The 18946-nt window shown below is 48.1% G+C and overlaps 1 protein-coding gene across 1 annotated transcript in view; it reads right to left on the reverse strand.

Annotated features, from left to right (window-relative positions):
• Positions 1–17957, reverse strand: part of NOTCH1 (notch receptor 1) — a 68869-nt gene extending 50912 nt beyond the window's left edge. The window contains exons 1-2 of the mRNA XM_038745877.1: positions 17779–17957; positions 11191–11272 (exon numbers count right to left, since the gene is read on the reverse strand). Of these exons, the coding sequence (XP_038601805.1) occupies positions 11191–11272; positions 17779–17836 (140 nt within the window). The 5' untranslated portion in view covers positions 17837–17957. The remainder of the gene's footprint in view (positions 1–11190; positions 11273–17778) is intronic.
• Positions 17958–18946: the final 989 nt, after the last annotated feature.

The following is an 18946-nucleotide window of genomic DNA, read 5'->3' on the forward strand; positions in this document are numbered from 1 at the left end:
GGCAAACCAAAGCCTTATTGACTAGGCATGGACACAATGCGAGGGGCTCTGCCCTCCGCCTGCTCTCCCACATTCTTCCACACTGTTCCTTAGAAACCTGCCTTTTATTGAGAACAGCAGGCATCCTGAAAAGGACCGTCTGTCATCCCTGCCTTTTGACTCTGCGGCCTGTGTCTAACATTTTAATAGCCGCCCAGGGGCCGGGGAGAGCCCCATTGGGGTCAGCTCTTCCTAGGGTCATCCCCCATCCAGCAACTGTCATCGGTCCCTTTTCTCTCTATCCAAGCAAGCTAATGGCTTTCTCTGCTGAATGTTCAGACAGCCAGAGGACACCCAAGCCACAGGAGCCAGACAACGATTGTAAGGGGAAAGGGGAAACTTCCCTCTGGCTGGGTGATTCTGGGTTCTACCCACATGGTCTCCATTACCACAATATTCTTTCCGTGGGCGGGCACAAATTTGTAGGTGTGAGTCTACTTCACAACCACCCAGGCTCCTGGAGGGTAACTTTTACAAAGACAGGCAGGCAGGCCCGCACACACACACACACACACACACATATATCTCCCCACCCACCGAAGAAACAACGTGACCTAGTGGAAAGAGCACAGGCCTGGGTGTCAGAAGACCTGGGTTCAATCCCAGCTCTGCCACATATCCACTGTGTGACCTTGGGCATGTAATTTAATGTCTTTGTGCCTCAGTTACCCAATCTGTACATCCCACTCCCTCCTACTTATTCATTCACTCACTTGATCATATTTATTGAGCACTTACTGTGTGCAGAGTACTGTACTAAGCGCTTGGGAGAGCACAATATAACAATAAATAGACACAAGGATCTTACAGTCTAGAGACAGGCTTACAGTCTTGGACTGTGAGCCCCATGTGGGACAGGAACTTTGTTCAACCTAATTAACCTGTATGTACCCCAGCTCTTAGAAGAGTTCTCAGCACGTTAAGTGCTTACAAGTACCATTATAATAATAATAATGATAATAATAATAATGGTACTTATTATTATTATTTACACATTCTGTCCAGCATGAAACAGCCACCTGTTTGGAAAAATACAACTGCTCAATAGAAAGTCCAACCTGGTGTAGCTGAGCTGAAAGGGAATTCCACAGTGGTGACTTTTCTGAGCTTCCAAGGTGCTAACCAAAAGTACAGGAAGCAGGAATTCCCTCCCAGAGTGTATCCGCTGAGAAGGCTCAGAGCCGGTTGGGCAACCCAGCCCAGCGCCCCAGCCCCGCAATGACAGTGGCCTTTTGTTATTTACCCCCTTGGGCTTTCCCTTGGGTGGTTTTGACAAGTGCCATCCTGCTGCCTGCCAGGCAGTTGATCAGCGACTCAGTGGTCATCCCTGTCTGGGGAGCACCACCCGGCCGGCCCTCCAATACAATCGCAGGTCTCGCTGATAATTCTGGCGCCTCTAAGATTATACGGGACGGGGAAAGTTTGGTGATTATCGTGTCTCTTCTGGGCATGGAACTCCCATCCCACCAGGAACACCCCACAAGATGAAAGGCCTCCGCTGAAACCAGCTGGGGTATCAGCAGCCAACAGATCTGGGAGCGAAGTTTGTCCTGCACTCTTTAGACAGGGTGGAGGGAATATGACTAGGAACTCTGTTATACTCTACTCCCCCAAGTGCTTAGCACAGTAAGTGCTCAATAAATACCACTGATTGACCAGAAGGATCTGCAGGGTGAAATGCAATCAGGACATAAAGAATGATTCGGTGTATATATTCTTCCCCTTAATTTTCCCAAGATTCACCCAACTGCCCAATCATTAGATCACCTTGCCAGCCCCTCCGCACAATGAAAGAAGCTGGAGCTACTCTTCCAGAACGTTGTCCACTAAAAAGTCTATCAGAAAATTCCAGTCTGCTGGTAAGATGACTGGTTCCGCTCATTAAAAACCAAAAGCAAAATGGATGATTTGAAGGGATTTTTGTTGGTTGTTTGTTTTGTGATTCTATGTGGGTGGAGGGGAGGAGGGAGCGGGTGATGAGAAAACTTTACAGTCACTGTCTCTTAGGCTTCATATTTTTAAAGTAATCTTTCCAAAGATTATTTCCAGGGTAATGTCCACTCAATGATGCCCTCTTCATCTCACAATGATGCCGCCCTTTCAATACTGTCTTAGCAGTGGTCTGGCCCCATAAGACAAAATGCTTCTCCTTCCACTGTTTGTTTACATTCTGGAGTCAGACGGTTATTTAACTGTAACATACTGCAGCTGGCGAACACAGGATGGTGATACACTTCAATATCCCCTCTTGAGGGTAAATAAGACTTAAAATAAACCACTGATTTGAAGAGGGAGCCAGGGAAAACTTGCTAAGGAGAAATTGATTGATGTGCAAAGAATTTTCTCTCCAACTTGATCAAGCATGAAAGTTTGCCTATTAAACTCAGCTCTCCCATGATGGAGAGTCCCAACTCCCTTAACGAGGGCCTGTTGCTCACTGTTTAACTAACTTTCCTAATATTAACTCCAGACAGCCCCAGGCCTCAACAAGAGAGGATAAAAACTAGAGCAAGCTATTAACTCCCATAGGCAGGCTAATGGTTTAACTACCACGTTCAACTTGCCTTACTACATTTGATGCTGAAGCTGCTTTCTGGTTTCACCCGTTGTCAATGACAATGAAAACATTATCAACATAACACCCTCGCCTTGGCTTCTGATGAAAAGAAAATACAATCCTGCAGTGGTGCATACACACACAAATTACAAGTCTATCTCAAGAGGGAATATAAATCAGTTCTGTTACTACTACTACTACTAATAATAATAGTATTTCTTAAGCGCTTACTACGTGCCAAGCACTGTTCTAGGCACTGAGGTAGACACAAGCTAATAAGATTGGACATAGTCCATGTCCCACATCTTAATCCCCATTTTTCAGATGAGGTAGCTAAGGCACATTAGTTAATTGACTTGCCCGAGGTCACATGGCAGACAAGTGGTAGGTCTGGGATAAGAACCTGGATCCTCTGACTCCCAGGCTCCATGTTCTTTTCACTAGGCCTCATTGCTTCTCAAGTGATGAAAATACCATGTAGGGCTAGAGAGGGCAGTTCCCAAGATACGGTCTTCCCACAGACCGCAGGTCACTCTGTCAGAGGGCACTCGGTGATGACCAACTTCCCTCTCGGTTTTAAGGAATGGTCCAGGGATAGTCGTTTCTCTGACATTAACATATCTCAGCATTTGTGTCTCCCCACAGCATGGTGCGATTCAGGGCACCTAAAATGCTCCCCTGCGGACCCTTAGCTCCCCTGGGACTTAGTATGAGAATTTTGCTGGCTTTGCCCTTCCAGAGAAGCAGAGGAAAGGAAGGAGTAACTCTCCATGGTGAAACTCCACAACAGAGACAGCATCAGACCTATCTTTTACTGTCATCCCATAAATCTAGCCAGGATCTTTTGGACTGAGGAAGTTCAAAGCCCTTTGGCATCTCCACTGCCTTTTGTAATGCACTGAAGGGCACCACCCACCAGGTGAGGGAGAACACCCAAATGAGAAAAGACTGCATAGGATTAGGGGGTGCAAAAGGCCTCAGAAGAGGAAAAGAGGCAGCAGAATGTGGGAGTTGCACTGAATCAGTAATTTCCCGGACTGGAAGAACTCTGATCCTCCTAGTCTCTGGGAGGAGCACACCACTTTCCTCCAGGAAACCTGAGAACCCAGGGAAGAAGACTGACTGAATCTGAATGCTCAACCAAGTGCAAACATAACAGCAGCATCCACTTGGTGAGGTGCACTTTACTTGGGAAGAATAGAATAACAAAAGTGATGCATTCCCTGCCCACAAGGCACTTACATTTATTCATTCACTCAATCGTATTTATTGAGTGCTTAATGTGTTCAGAGCACTGCACTAAGCTCTGATACAACAATAGACACATTCACATTCTCTGCCTGAAAAGAGCTTACAAAGAGCTAAGGCTCTATGGGAGCCAACAAACCCAAAAATATTTACACCTAAATGATAGAAGTTACAGAGGGGGCCCACTAGCAGATAGCTCACAAAGGCTGAGAGCAAAAGCACCTCTAGAACTTCTTCCCATTTAGACCTTCAGAAACATCCCATAACCCATCTCGAACTGCCCCTTCTGAAACCAACCATCTCCACGGGCACCACCCACGGAAGGGCTGAGGGAGGGAGGTTGGTTTTCCTGACTGAATAGATACCGTGGTCCTGCCATTTCTCTATCTGCATTCATAATAATAATAATAATAATGGTATTTGTTAAGCGCTTACTATGTCGAGCACTGTTCTAAGCGCTGGGATAGATACAAGGTTATCATGTTATACCACGTATGGCTCACATTCTTAATCCCCCTTTTACAGATGAGGTAATTGAGGCCCAGAGGAGTTAAGTGACTTGCCCAAAGTGTTCGATTAGACTGTGAGCCCACTGTTGGGCAGGGACTGACTCTATATGTTGCCAATTTGTACTTCCCAAGCGCTTAGTCCAGTGCTCTGCACACAGTAAGCGCTCAATAAATACGATTGATGATGATTAGGTACCGTTGCTCAAGAACACCCCGCTCCCCACTGGACGCCCTGAGAGCTAACATCTACGTCAGTCGTCCCATAAATCATGTATCGCTTTCAGTGAGCCACTGCCTTCCTGAGCGGGGCAGGACTCTGGAAAGCCCTGAGGAACACCTGGTGAGAACATCCCCATTTCTCCCTGACCAACCAAACTTAAATGAGCTTCCCGATGGGAGAACCAGCACCACAGCATTCTCCAGCCGCGTAGCTCAGCCTGAATCACCCAACAAGGCACAAGTCAAGGCTTGGGTGAGTCAATGGTCTCTCTACAGGTGAAGGGAGACTGCCCAGGACCACCACTAGTATGGTCACACAGTTCTAGGGTCCCAGCTTTCTCTTTCCAGAGACTGATTGGTCGGGATCTCTCAGGAGAATAACTACACCTCGCCTGAAAAATCTGAAGCAGATTTGAAAAGCCACAACTATGGGGAGGGGAGAGGAAACTTCCAGAAGGCAAGGGCCATTGGGAAGACACAGCTCCATCTTAGGCTAATCAAGAGCACACAAGAAACAGTGCAAAACTACAGAAGAAAGGGCTGGGTCATGAGAAGATAGAGACGAGCACTAAGTACAGTGCTCACTCGGCACACAGAAAGTGCTCAATAAATAAAATCGATCGATTGACAAGATCCCTTTAAAACTGAAAGAACTCTTTCAAATGAAAAAAGTCAACTTGAAGAAACAATCTGTCAAAAGTCCCCCGGCCCAAGTCTCTTCCTCCCAGTCCTGATACAGTCACTGTCTGGGAAAGAAAACCAGCTACACCTGATACACGGCTCAGTTGTGGGAACACATCATAATGATCAAAAGTACATCAACCCTCATTAACTGCTCTCCAATGGCTAGTTAAATTCATTTCACTCATTCATTCAATCGTATTTATTGAGTGCTTGCTGTGTGCAGAGCACTGTACTAAGCGCTTGGGAAGTACAAGTTGGCAACATATAGAGACGGTCCCTACCCAACAGTGGGCTCACTTAAATATGTTTATGCTTTTAAATTTCACCTCCTTCTCACGGATGGACTCGACGATAAACCCGGGCTTCCCCTATCGTGGGCTGGGAAAAGGATTGCAACGATTTTTAGGCTCGTTTGTGAAATTTGTTTGTGGATTTGTGAAATTTTACCTGCTTAAAAATGTGCCAATGGTATTATTGTAGTGTATGCTCACCACTGTATTGAGCATCTACTCTGAGGAGTGCACTGGGCTACGCACTTGGGAGCACACAATTTAAATACTAGACAAGATCTTTCCCCTCAAGAAGCGTACAATCAAATGCAGGAGCTTAGACAATTACCCCTGTTTCTACCAATGGGTTTGCAGGCTCAAAGTGAAAAAGAGAGTGTTTAAAAGCCTAGCTCAATAACCTTCTCTTGCAACCCACATCTCCGTAATTTAGGGAGACCAGAAAAGGCCTATAAGGTAAGAGTTCTGCCCTTGGCATTCCCGGAGGCTCGTTGGATGCCCTGAGACAAGTCAATTCATCTCTCTTTGCCTCAGTTTTCCCACCCGTAAAGTGGGAAGGCTACTGGCCACCACCCCGCGGGGGTGTTATGAAGTCGATTAAGTCAATGTCTGTAAAGTGCTTTATGATCTTCAGATGAAAGAGTCTGTCAAAGTACAAAGTTATTATTGTTACATTATTGAGGAAAGAAATCTAGACTCTCAATCAACTCTGAAAAGCCACATCCTTTCACTATTTATAGAACAGAAACAAGAGACAGGAAAGGTCCTCTCCCTCCCCTCCCGCAAGAGCCAGCGGAGAGGATCACTGCCCACGGTGCAGAGATCCCAAGGTTGATGCCAGGAAATTTACACCCCTCACCCCCTCCCATGGTTAGTTCTAATAAGCTCTCAGTCAGTCTTGACCCCTTTTGGAATAAGCCATATTTACATCCTCCATGACTCCAGATGTAATGGCAGATCTACTCTCCTGGGGGAGAAGGGAACCAGTTAGCATACAAACCTTGGCACACTCAATCCTTTAAAAAAAAAAACCAAAAAAAACCCAAAAAAAAACCCCAAGCTATGACTCAGATCACAAGCACTTCTCAAAATGGCGACCCTCGCTTCCAGTCAACTCATTTGTTAAGGAGTCCAGGAGACTCAGACTCCAAAGTCTCATCCGCCATTACCTCATCTAGATCCAGCCTCTGCAAACATCATAATTTAAATTTGGGTGCCTTCTGGGGAGAAGAGTCTGGTCTTTCATACTATATGGCTACTGGAGCTGGGATTAGGCTATTTCTTTAAGGGTTTCCTCTAGCGTATTGTTCAACCAACTCCACCCTCTTCCTGTCCAACCCAGAGACTTTTTTTATATCATTATTTTTTCATGGAAAAATGTCGGCCTAAGTTCAGCTGAATGCATACTGTAAAGAAACATCCCCCCTGCAAAGCAAGAAGGAAAAACTCAGCTAAAGAGTGGGGCAACTGCAGGGCTAAGAGTCCCTTGAGACATCTTTTCCCACTCAGTCTGCTCCACATCTCTCCGTCTCCCCAACAAGGTTTAAATAAATAGGAGATACCCTCTACTTTATGCTCTGTATTTTTAAACATATATTTTCCTAACCCGAACATCCTTTAACTATAAGACGGTGGAACTGCGTAAACAGAGGAAGTCCTGTAATGGACTAATTTTTTTTCCCTCTAAACCTGAAGCTAGTGATTAGACTTAACCTATTCTTTTCCATAGATGAAAAAACATCCTCTGTAGTCACCCAGCAGCGGCTACCATTTAAACATGAGGGGAGAACTTCTTGAAGTGCGTTCTTCTCGTAATCCATCAAAAACAAAAATCCCTCTAATTTTCAGGATTAGGCACATCACCATGGAAGAGTAGTTCCCTAATTTTTCATCCCATAACACCCCACCCCAAAAAGAAAAGCCTAGATTTTGTTTCTCTCGGACTTAGAGCAGATTTAAAAGTCTTGGAAGCAAAAGAGTGCAGGAGGAAGACATGTTCACACAATTCCTAGAGCCCAGTTTGCTGTCACTACTCCCAACCCCTGACTGGAGTTCAGCAGCCATGTCCACTGTTCCCTCTGGACCCACTCCCATTGGCCCACCCTGGTGCTCCAAAACCTCTCCTCCCTCTGGGGAGATCCCAACTCGAGCCACCGTCTAACTAGAACCTTTCCTGCAGATCAGAAACACTCCTTTGAAAATGTTCTACTCAAATGCTGGTCCATTTCTTCAAGACACACAATCAATCATATTCATTGAGCACTTATGGTATGCAGAGCACTATACTGAGCAGTTGGCAGAGCACAATATAATTGTGGTAGTTGTCAAGCGCTTACTATGTGATGAGCACCGTAGTAAGCACCAGTGAGACCCAGGCAAATCAGGTTGGACACAGTCCCCTGTCCCACCTGGGGCTCATGGTCATAATCCCCATTTGGCAGATGAGCTAAGTGAGGCTGAGACGTTAAGTGACTTGCCCGCAGTCACGCAGCATAGAAGAAGCAGCTCTGGGATTAGAACCCAGGTCCTTCTGACTTCCAGGCTTGTGCTCTATTCACTAGGTCATGCTGCTTCTCTAACAAGAATTGGAAGAATAGAATGAATTCCAAACAAATCAATGGTATTTATTGAGCAGTCACTACGTACAGAGCACTGTACTAAGCACTTGGGAGAGTACAAATGTCACTCTCGTGGAGTAGCAGAGGCGGTTTACAAAAACCCGGCTAGTTTTTTGTCACTTCTCCCAGTGGCTCTAAGACAGGACAAGGGGTCCCAAGGATTGGGTTTAAGGTTAGATGGAATCCCACCCCTCCCTCCTCCACAAGATGCCTCCTTCAGCAGGAGGCCTCCGGGATCCAGGCTCCTAGGGCTAAGTCATTTCTCAATGCCCTCTCCAAGTGGAGAGTTACAGCCCCACGGCTTCTTAGCAAGGACAGCTTCAGCTCCATGAACAATGCTCAACTCTCTCCTTGGAGCTCTGGGTCTGTGGGAATCTTGCAGGCAAGGGGGCACCTGAGATAAGATTTGACCAGTTCTGACAGTCAGTAAAGCAAGCCTCTTCATTTCCTTCCCCCCCACCCCTCCCCACCACACAAGAGGAAACCTTCATCCTATCACAGAGACAACCTTCCTTCCTCAACAAATTGATAACCCAGTGTCAGACTTCTTGATGAAGTCTGGGCGGTGCCTAAGTCCAGCCCACTTTTCTCACTGCCCTCTAACAGAGGACCCCAAAACGTCAAGACATTGCTCTGCAGGAGGAGCTTCCCTCTAGCACGGTATTTATTTCACTTGGTCTTCTAATTGGATTTGTAGGGAAAGTACAATGGGGCCTTTATGGCCCAACCATGTTAAGTGCCAGGCCAAACTGAGACATGGCCTTTTGCCAAAAATGGTATTCTATTCAAGCACCACGGAGAGGTGCCAATTTTCAAATTCTGCTATCTCCGCCCTTGATTCTGCTTCATCTTGGAGGCTTGGAGATAAAACTCTTAAGAAAGAGATACTTGGGGGATGAGCTGGGGGGCGGTGAGGAATTAAAGGAGGTGGGAGAGGCCTTTAAATCTTACTACCTTTGGCTGGGAGAGGCCTTTAAATCTTACTACCTTTGGCTAACTCGAGGTCATGCCTTCTGCATCGTACCCATCCCCTTAAGACCAGGGATTAGGTGCAGCAATGACGAATTATGTCCCAGGAATGGGAAAAGGGTACACTTGCGACAAATCCCCATTACTACCGTGAAAACTTGCAGTTCTGGCCACAAGGACCTACTATATTGACTTTGGCACATCTGTACGCCTTGCGATGCCAACGATGTGATTGAAATGGAAGGACTCCCCCTTTCCTCCCCACCACTTCTGCATTTTCTACAGGACAAGTCAGACCCATGAAAACTTCAGCTCATGACAGCCAAATCCCAGTAAATATGAATAGGGGCTGCCGGGGGCTCTCAAGTTCTGCCTGAGGTCCATCTCACTTCCTGGGGGACCCCAAAGAGTGGTAACATTTAATCACAACCTAGTCCTTCTAGGTTGCTGGACCAAACTCCCTAGAAACTCTGGTGGGTCCTCTGCATGCCCTTCCTCCTTTAGAGAGCATTTTGCACCCATCAGATCCCAATTAAATTCCGCAACCATCTTCACATGCAAAGGAAATTGGAAGGGGTTTGATTTTGGGGGGTGGGGGTGGGGAAAGGAAGAATGACCCAAGGAAAAGTAGGGGTGGGAGGGGCAAACGTGGTGGAAAAGGAGGGTGTGCTGGAAGGGAGGTGGGACATCAGGAGGGGAGAAGGACCACGAGCTTTGTGGGGAGTAAGGGGGAAGAGTTCTGCATTCTGGGAAGCCACACATGATTAGTCACACAGCATTAATCTGCCTCTCTTTAACAATAGCTGCTGAATTTCGACTGAACCCCAGCTGTCGGTCTTTGAAAGAAAGAAAACAAGATTTAGGGCACCAAGCGTCGGTGAGGCTTCTGAAAAAAAAAAAAAGCCCCCAAAAGTAGCGTGCATTCATTAGCAGCTCACAAAGACCCTACCTTTTGTCTATTAAATTGCTCATGTGCCTGATTAATTTGAAGTTTTCCCCCCGCCTTTTTTGGAGGAGTAGGGGGGAGCAGAACAGGGAGATTGTCAAACTGGACTGAGGCAGACGCATAAGCACGATGCCTTGTGTTGCCAAGGAAATTGGTCATTCAACAGTTGGAATGAAATTGCCGCCAAGTTGCAGAACAGAAAGGATGCTTCTTAATTTGAAGTCTCCCTCAAGTTGGCTTTTTCTTTTCCAACCGCCAAATGCATTCTCATTATTCACATCAAGGATGAGCTCAAGGTGAAGAGCAATGTGACTAGGAAACAAAACTTGCTCAACTAGACCTTCAAAAAGAAATATAATGGGAGCAGGGGAAGGAAGGGGAGAATTGACCTGAATTTGGGGTTTCTTTACTTAATAGACTGTCTAATAAGCTTCTCCCTTACTCTCCCCCTACCTCACCTTCAGTGGGGGGTGGGAGAGCTTCGAGCTTCAACAAGTCCATGAACCTTTGCTAAAGGGTTCACTCCTGAACCTTACCCTTGAACTACAGGTGTCAGAGCCATGACTACAGGATAGAGAGACTCCATAGAACATATCCCTGTAGCGTGTTGACCCTTATTTCCTTGTTAAACGTTCAGGATTAAACATTGCTTTTTTTAGAGCCAAATTCTACTTGGGAGATGTGTCTGGGCTCGGGCATGCATTCCAATTCTACTTCTGATCCTAATCTGGTCCTCAGTATGCCTCTCTACAAAATGGGGCCATTCAGTTTCCACTCCTTCATAGGTAAGTCTCAAAAGATTAGTTTTGCATACCCCTATAGAATGGAAAAATACAATGCGGTGTGGTACATGGACAGGAATTCTTCCTGAAACTTTTGCAGTGACAGAAACTTGCTACACTGAGCAAATATTTCTGGGTGGGTTATAATTGGTTGTAATTAAGTAACTGCCACAGTTTGTCTAATAAAAGTTGCCACAGTATTTCCCCCGTCTTCCTGAGGTAACTCCAAGTTAAGACAATGACCTACGGTTCAGGCTAGGGCCTACAAAGCATAAGTCCAGTTCCAGGCCAGATTTGTGGCGAAAGGAGACTGAACTCAGCTGAATACTTACATGCAAACCTCAGTTCCATTGGGGTAAACTTCACACTTCCCTCCGTTTAGGCAGGCATCTGTAGGTTGCGAGCATCGTAAACCTAGAGAGAAGTTCATCAGTCGTCAGACTTCTGAGTTTAACAATATGGCATCAAACTTCTTAACCTTTTGAAATCTTCAGGCACCCCTCCGTGTTGACCCCTACACAATAAGGTGATTGAGAATGCCATGGGATGGTCACTTTTCATGTGGTGGAAAGTCTTAAATGACTGATTAAAGAAGCCACTTACACAGAAATGCTGTGTTTGCAGAACAGAGTGGTTATCTTTCTTCCCAGTGAAATGAAGGTATGAAGCCTGGACACCTCGAGACTTTTAAAGCTCCTTGTGGTCAGGGAACATGTCTACCAACTGTGATAATATACTCTCCCGAGCGCTTAGCACAATGCTCTGCACACAGTAAGCACTCAAATACAATTGATTGATTGATTTGAGAATGGAAGGGACCGGGATACTTGTGCTGAGATGTTTCCCACAAAGGAGGACAACCACCATAAGCCACAACACAACCCACGTGGTCAACCCAACCGGCCAGGAGTAGAAGCCACCAACTGAATCAATAGCCAGGAAGACAGGAAAAACGGAACGCTTTTGGGCAACACGCTTGGGATAAACTTTTCCCAAACTTCTTCTTTTCTCCCTCCTCCCCTCCGGCTCCCTCCCCCTCTTCATCAAGAGAGGCCTACAAACTTTCCAATTGGGAAAAAGGGTCGGGGGGCACCCATCCTATCCTGTGACTACAGAGAGGGCTCTGAAAACGGCTGAATAGCCTGGCTGTTCAAACATGCATGGTAAAGCGACTGTATAGACAGTCCTGAAGAGGGAGTTTGAATAGCAGCAGAGCAAAGAGGCTGCACCCTCCTCTCCTTGCGCGTGGGAAAAAGCAACAGCTGCCAAGCAGAGCTTCCCCTGCTATCCAACAAAGCAGGGGGAAATCAGAGCTCCCCACTGCGGCCCGTTAACGACACCTCGGTGCATTATTGATCGTAGGGCTAGGATTCAATCCCGGGCCTGCCACTCTTGATACCCAATACCTGCGCCTCGGCAGGATAAAAGTTCAGTCAGGATTCTCCCTTCAAGGCCAAGGGAGGTGCTTCCCTTTCCCTGTTTGGAGGGGGTGGGGGGCTGGAGGGGGCATGGGGAGATTAACCCAGGCGTCCCCTCCAGCCTTGACCTCGGGCCCTGTAATGCAAATGGAGAGAAACGAGCTGCACGAAAAGCGTCCGCGGCCCCGGAAGGCGGCAACGACTCTCTCCAGCTATGACTACCCATTTTAGGGGGCTGGGGGCTGCACTCGGGAAGGGAGGGAGGCAGGCCTAAACGCAGCTTCCTGAACCCAGGCCTCTCTGCTCACTCCTTTTTCTCATTCTTTCTCTTTTTTTTTTTTAACAAGTTGGCGTGGGAGGCTTCGGGGTGCCTGCAAAGATTCCCCCGCTGTGAATTTTGGAGCCCTGATGGGTCGGAGGGGAGGGGGATGGTGATAATGACCTGCCCGGCGACCCAAGTGGGCACTTTCTAGGACTGTGAGCCCGTGGTGGGCACGGGACTGTCACTCTTTATTGCCGCATTGTACTTTTCCAAGCGCTTAGTACAGTGCAAAATGGGGATTAATAATAATAATGATGGCATTTGTTAAGCGCTTATTATGTGCCAAGCACTGTTCTAATTGCTAGGGAGGATACAAGGTGATCAGGTTGTCCCACGTGGGGCTCACAGTCTTAATCCCCAGGTGAGGGAAGTTAAGTGACTTGCCCAAAGTCGCACAGCTGACAAGCGGCTTAGCCGCATTTGAACCCATGACCTCTGACCCCCAAGCCCGTACTCTTTCCACTGAGCCATGATGACTGTGAGCCCCACGTAGGTCAACCTATTTACCTATAGAGAAGCAGCGTGGCTCTGTGGAAAAGAGCGCGGGTTTTGGAGCCAGAGGTCACGGGTTCAAATGCCGACTCCGTCAACTGTGTGACTTTGGGCAAGTCACTTCACTTCTCTGGGCCTCAGTTCCCTCATCTGGAAAATGGGGATTAAGACTGAGCCCCCCGTGGGACAACCTGATCACCTTGTACCCTCCCCAGCGCTTAGAACAGTGCTTTGCATAAAGTAGGCGCTTAAATGCCATCATTATTATTGTTGATGTTGTATCTACCCCAGCGCTTAGAACAGTGCTTGGCACATAGTAAGCGCTTAACAAATACCACTATTATTAGTAGTAGTAAGCGCTCAATAAATACAATTGAATGAATGAATGTTCTACACCCAATACGAATGAATGAACAGGACCTCCCTTTACCACCAAGCCCTCTACTCTCCCTAGGGGGGAAAAAAGAAGAAAAGCGTCTGCTGATGGACAAAAAAAGCCTTTTTCTGTAACCGGCAAAGTTTCCTGGAGTTTTTTTTCCGCCCCTCTTGGGGCCGGACTCTGAAGCTGAAACGTTCCTCAATGCTCGGGCAAACTTTTCTAAAAGGGGAGGGGGGAGTCCCCTGCCCAGTCAGGGTCCCTAGGGGCGCTTCCCCCGCTCCGAACACCCCCCCCCCGACCCCCCCGGGGGGACAGGCAGCCCCATCCCCGGCCTCGGCTGAGTCTGAGTTTCCGTTTGATTGTTTCCAAAGGTTAAGGCTGTGCCGAGGCACAAAACACCCCGCCGCTCACATCCGCCCCCAAACTTGCGACAGTCAACAGGAGGGGAGGGAGGCAAGAAAATTTAAAAAAAAAAAAACACAAAAAAAACCCCAAGAACAGGAAACGACGCCAGTTCAAGTTAAAGAAAGCAGGCGGGTGGCGAAAAAAGCAGGCCCTCCGGGCCTGGCTCGAAGAAACCAGGCGGAGAGGAGCGCGCCCCCCACCCCACCCATTTTCCCAAGCGCTTAGTGCAGTGCTCTGCACAATTAGCGCTCAATAAATACAACTGAATCATCATCATCATCAATCGTATTTATTGAGCGCTTACTATGTGCAGAGCACTGTACTAAGCGCTTGGGAAGTACAAATTGGCAACACATAGAGACAGTCCCTACCCAACAGTGGGCTCACAGTCTAAAAGGGGGAGACAGAGAACAAAACCAAACATACCAACAAAATAAAATAAATAGGATAGATATGTACAAGTAAAATAAATAGAGTAATAAATATGTACAACCATATATACATATATACAGGTGCTGTGGGGAAGGGAAGGAGGTAAGATGGGGGGATGGAGAGGGGGACGAGGGGGAGAGGAAGGAAGGGGCTCGGTCTGGGAAGGCCTCCTGGAGGAGGTGAGCTCTCAGCAGGGCCAAAATGAATGAATGAATGAATGAATCCTCCCACCCAACCACCCTTTAGAGTAGCAGCGTGGCTCAGTGGAAAGAGCCCGGGCTTGGGAGTCAGAGGTCATGGGTTCAAATCCCGCCTCCGCCAGTTAGCTGTGTGACTTTGGGCAAGGCACTGAACTTCTCTGGGCCTCGGTTACCTCATCTGTAAAATGGGGATGAAGACTACGAACTCCCCGTGGGACAACCTTATCCCCCCTGTAACCTCCCCAGCGCTTAGGACAGTGGTTTTACACATCACATAGTAACCGCTTAACCAATGCCATCCTTATTATCCACTCCGGGCCCGGCCTGGCAGACCCCACCTTCCTCCTTCTCCTCCGGGAAGGCCGCCCTGCTTTCCTCGCCACGCACCGGCTCCCCGGAGAGGAACATGGGGCCGGTCGGGGGATGCCACCCTCCCAACTGGCAGGGGCTGCTTTCCCGGAAAGGGTTAAGCGGAGGTGGCGACCAAAAGTCCCCCCGAAAGTCGCCGGGCCCAACGCTCTGCACACAACAAGCGCTCACTAAATATCCATAATTTATTGATTTTTTTCCCCGTCCCATCCAACCCTCTCCCAGGAACCCTGGCAGCCCAGATTTCTTCCACTTTTATACCCCGCACCTCTACCCACCTTGGGTCCATTTCATTCATTCAATCCTATTTATCGACCGCTTACTGGGTGCAGAACACTGGACTAAGCGCTCGGGAAAGTACACTACAGCAATAAAGAGGGACGATCCCTCCCCAAAACGCGCTCAGTCTGGAGAAGCAGCATGGTGTATTGGATAATAATAATAATGGTATTTGTTAAGCGCTTACTATGTGCAAAGCACTGTTCTAAACGCTGGGGAGGTTACAAGGTGATCAGGTTGTCCCACGGGGGGCTCACAGTCTTAATCCTCATTTTCTAGATGAGGGAACTGAGGCTCAGAGAAGTGACTTCCCCAAGGTCACTCGAGCGCTTAGTACAGTGCTCTGCACAGAGTAAACCCTCAATAAATACGATTGAATGAATGAATCGAGCACGGGCTTGGGAGTCAGAAGGTCATGGGTTCTAATCCCGGCTCTGTGTGACCTTGGGCAAGTCACTTCATTCATTCAAACGTATTTATTGAGCGCTTACGGTGCAGAGCGCTGTGCTAAGCGCTTGAGAAGTACAAGTCGGCAACATATAAAGACGGTCCCTACCCAACAACGGGCTCAGTCTAGAACGGGCTCACTTCACTAGGCCTCAGTTATCTCATCTGTAAAATGGGGATTGAGTCTGAGTTCCGCATGGGACAGGGACTGTGTCCCACTCAATTTGCTTGTATCCAACCCAGCGCTTAGTACAGTGTTAAGGCACATAGTAAGCGCTTAACAACTACAATCATTGTTATTATTATTGGAGCGAGCAAAGGGAGTGCAGCCCCGGGAAAGTTTCTTTGCGAAGCTCGGACTGAGTCCCGGGCCCGGGCCCTTTGTTGGGTAGGGACCGTCTCTGTTGCTTATTTCTACTTCCCAAGCGCTTAGTCCAGTGCTCTGCACACAGTAAGCGCTCAATAAATGCGAACGATAATAATAATGGCATGTATTAAGCGTTTACTATGTGCAAAGCCCTGTTCTAAGCGCTGGGGAGGTTACAAGGTGATCAGGTTGTCCCACGGGGGGCTCACAATCTTAACCCCCATTTTCCAGATGAGGCCCAGAGAAGTGAAGCGGCTTGCCCAAAGTCACACAGCTGACAGTTGGCGGAGCCCGGATTTGAACCCACGACCTCTGACTCCAAAGACCGGGCTCTCTCCCTCTCCTCATCCCCCTCCCCATCCCCCCCGCCTTACCTCCACCCCCTCCCCACAGCACCTGTATATATGTTTGTAAGTATTTATCACTCTATTTTATTTGTACATATTTATTCTATTTATTTTATTTGTTAATATGTTTTGTTTTGTTGTCTGTCTCCCCCTTCTAGACTGTGAGCCCGCTACTGGGTAGGGACCGTCTCTATCTGTTGCCAAGTTGTACTTCCCAAACGCTTAGTACAGTGCTCTGCGCACAGTATGCGCTCAATAATCTCCCCCTCCTCCCCATCCCCCCCGCCTTACCTCCTTTCCCTCCCCACAGCACCTGTATATTTATTACTCTATTTTATTTGTGCATATTTATTCTATTTATTTTATTTTGCTAATATGTTTTGTTGTCTGTCTCCCCCTTCCAGACTGTGAGCCCGCTGTTGGGTAGGGACCGTCTCTATCTGTTGCCAACTTGTACATCCCAAGCGCTGAGTACAGTGCTCTGCACACAGTAAGCGCTCAATTCATGCATTCGTATTTATTGAGCGCTTACTGTGTGCAAAGCACTGGACTAAGCGCTTGGGAAGTACAAGTTGACAACATATAGAGACAGTCAATCAATCAATCGTATTTATTGAGCGCTTACTGTGTGCAGAGCACTGTACAGAGAAGCAGCGTGGCTTAATGGAAAGACCCCGGGCTTTGGAGTCAGAGTTCATGGGTTCAAATCCCGGCTCCGCCGATTGTCAGCTGTGTGACTTTGGGCAAGTCACTTAACTTCCCTGGGCCTCAGTTACCTCATCTGTTAAATGGGGATTAAGTCTGTGAGCCCCCGGTGGGACAACCTGATCACCTTGTAATCTCCCCAGCGCTTAGAACAGTGCTTTGCACATAGTAAGCGCTTAATAAATGCCACTACTATTATTATTATTACTGGGAAGTACAAGTTGGCAACATATAGAGACAGTCAATCAATCAATCGTATTTATTGAGCGCTTACTGTGTGCAGAGCACTGTACTAAGCGCTTGGGAAGTACAAGTAGGCAACATAGACAGTCCTTACCCAACAGTGGGCTCACATCAAGGCCCTACTGAGAGCTCACCTCCACCAGGAGGCCTTCCCAAACTGAGCCCCTTCCTTCCTCTCCCCCTCGTCCCCCTCTCCATCCCCCCATCTTACCTCCTTCCCATCCCCACAGCACCTGTATATGTTTGTACATATTTATTACTCTATTTATTTTACTTGTACATATCTATTCTATTTATTTTATTTTGTTAGTATGTTTGGTTTTGTGCTGTCTCCCCCTTTTAGACTGTGAGCCCACTGTTGGGTCTCTATATGTTGCCAACTTGGGACTTCCCAAGCGCTTAGTCCAGCGCTCTGCACCCAGTACGCGCTCAATAAATACGATTGATTGATAGATAGAAATAGTAAGCGCCCAATAAATGCCCCCGGGTGAGGATGGGAGGGGGCCTCCCCTTACCTCGTGCAAAGTCTGGCAGCAGTGACAGGCAGAAGACGGTCACCAGGAGCTGCTGCATGCCTTCTGCCCGGCTCCCCCGAGAGGCGCGTCTCTCCGGCTCGTCCAGCGCTCAGGGCACCATAGATCCCGGCTGGAGGCAGAATTTAAAAACCAAAAATAAACCCAAAAGCCCCGGGAGATATCCTTGTCTGTCTGTGTGGTCCTGGGGAGGGCCCAAGCCCATGCACCAACCGGTCCCGGAGCTGCAAAGAGGCACAACCCTGCTGCACCAAGGGCGGCCAACACTCCAATGCTGCGCTTCGGCCCCGGGACCCCCACTCCTGGGCCGCACCCTCTCCCGCAGATCCCTCCGCGCCCCCCTCCCGTCCTTCCTCCCCTCAGCCCCCCAAACGAAGCGATAAAACCACACTGATCGGCTCCCCTCACTTAGGACAGAAGTCCGGGGCCGTTTTCGGGGAGCCCCGGCGTCTCCCGGCGGGGCGGCGGCCCCCCAAGTCCGGGGACTACTTTTCGACCGAAAGTTTGGCTGAAAGTTTGTTGGAGGCGGAAGGATCCCGCTGGGCCCAGTTTCTCAAAGGCCTCTGAGATTTGCATGTCAATGGGCCGCGGCGGGGTTCATTCATTCAATCGTATTTATTGAGCGCCTACTGGGTGCAGAGCGCTGGACTAAGCGCTTGGGAAGGACAAGTTGGCAACATAGAGAGACGGTCCCTACCCGACAAAGGGCTCACAGTCTAGAAGGGGGAGACAGAGAACAGAACAAAACATATTAACAAAATGAAATAGAATACGTACAAATAAAATAGAGTAATAAATCAGGGTGGGCTTAGTTGGGGCGGCCTTGCTCATTCCTTCACTCAATCGTATTTATTGAGCGCTTACTGGGTGCAGAGCGCTGGACTAAGCGCTCGGGAAGTACAAGTTGGCAACATATAGAGACGGTCCCTACCCAACAGTGGGCTCACAGTCTAGAAAGTGGGCTCACAGTACCCTTCTTCTAGCGGCTCGTCTCCTGGAGCGGGGGCTTTTTGTCTGGGTGGTTAGAGAGGAAAGAATAAAGAAGAAAAAAAAGCAAAAAAAAAAAAAAAAACCAACCTGTTACTGTCTAATTGAAATGCCTAAGAGGACCCTGGGCAGGGTTGGCCGTGGGAGGTGGGGAAGGAGAGCG

Source organism: Tachyglossus aculeatus, chromosome 4 (assembly GCF_015852505.1).
Source record: "Tachyglossus aculeatus isolate mTacAcu1 chromosome 4, mTacAcu1.pri, whole genome shotgun sequence".
Taxonomy (NCBI): domain Eukaryota; kingdom Metazoa; phylum Chordata; class Mammalia; order Monotremata; family Tachyglossidae; genus Tachyglossus; species Tachyglossus aculeatus.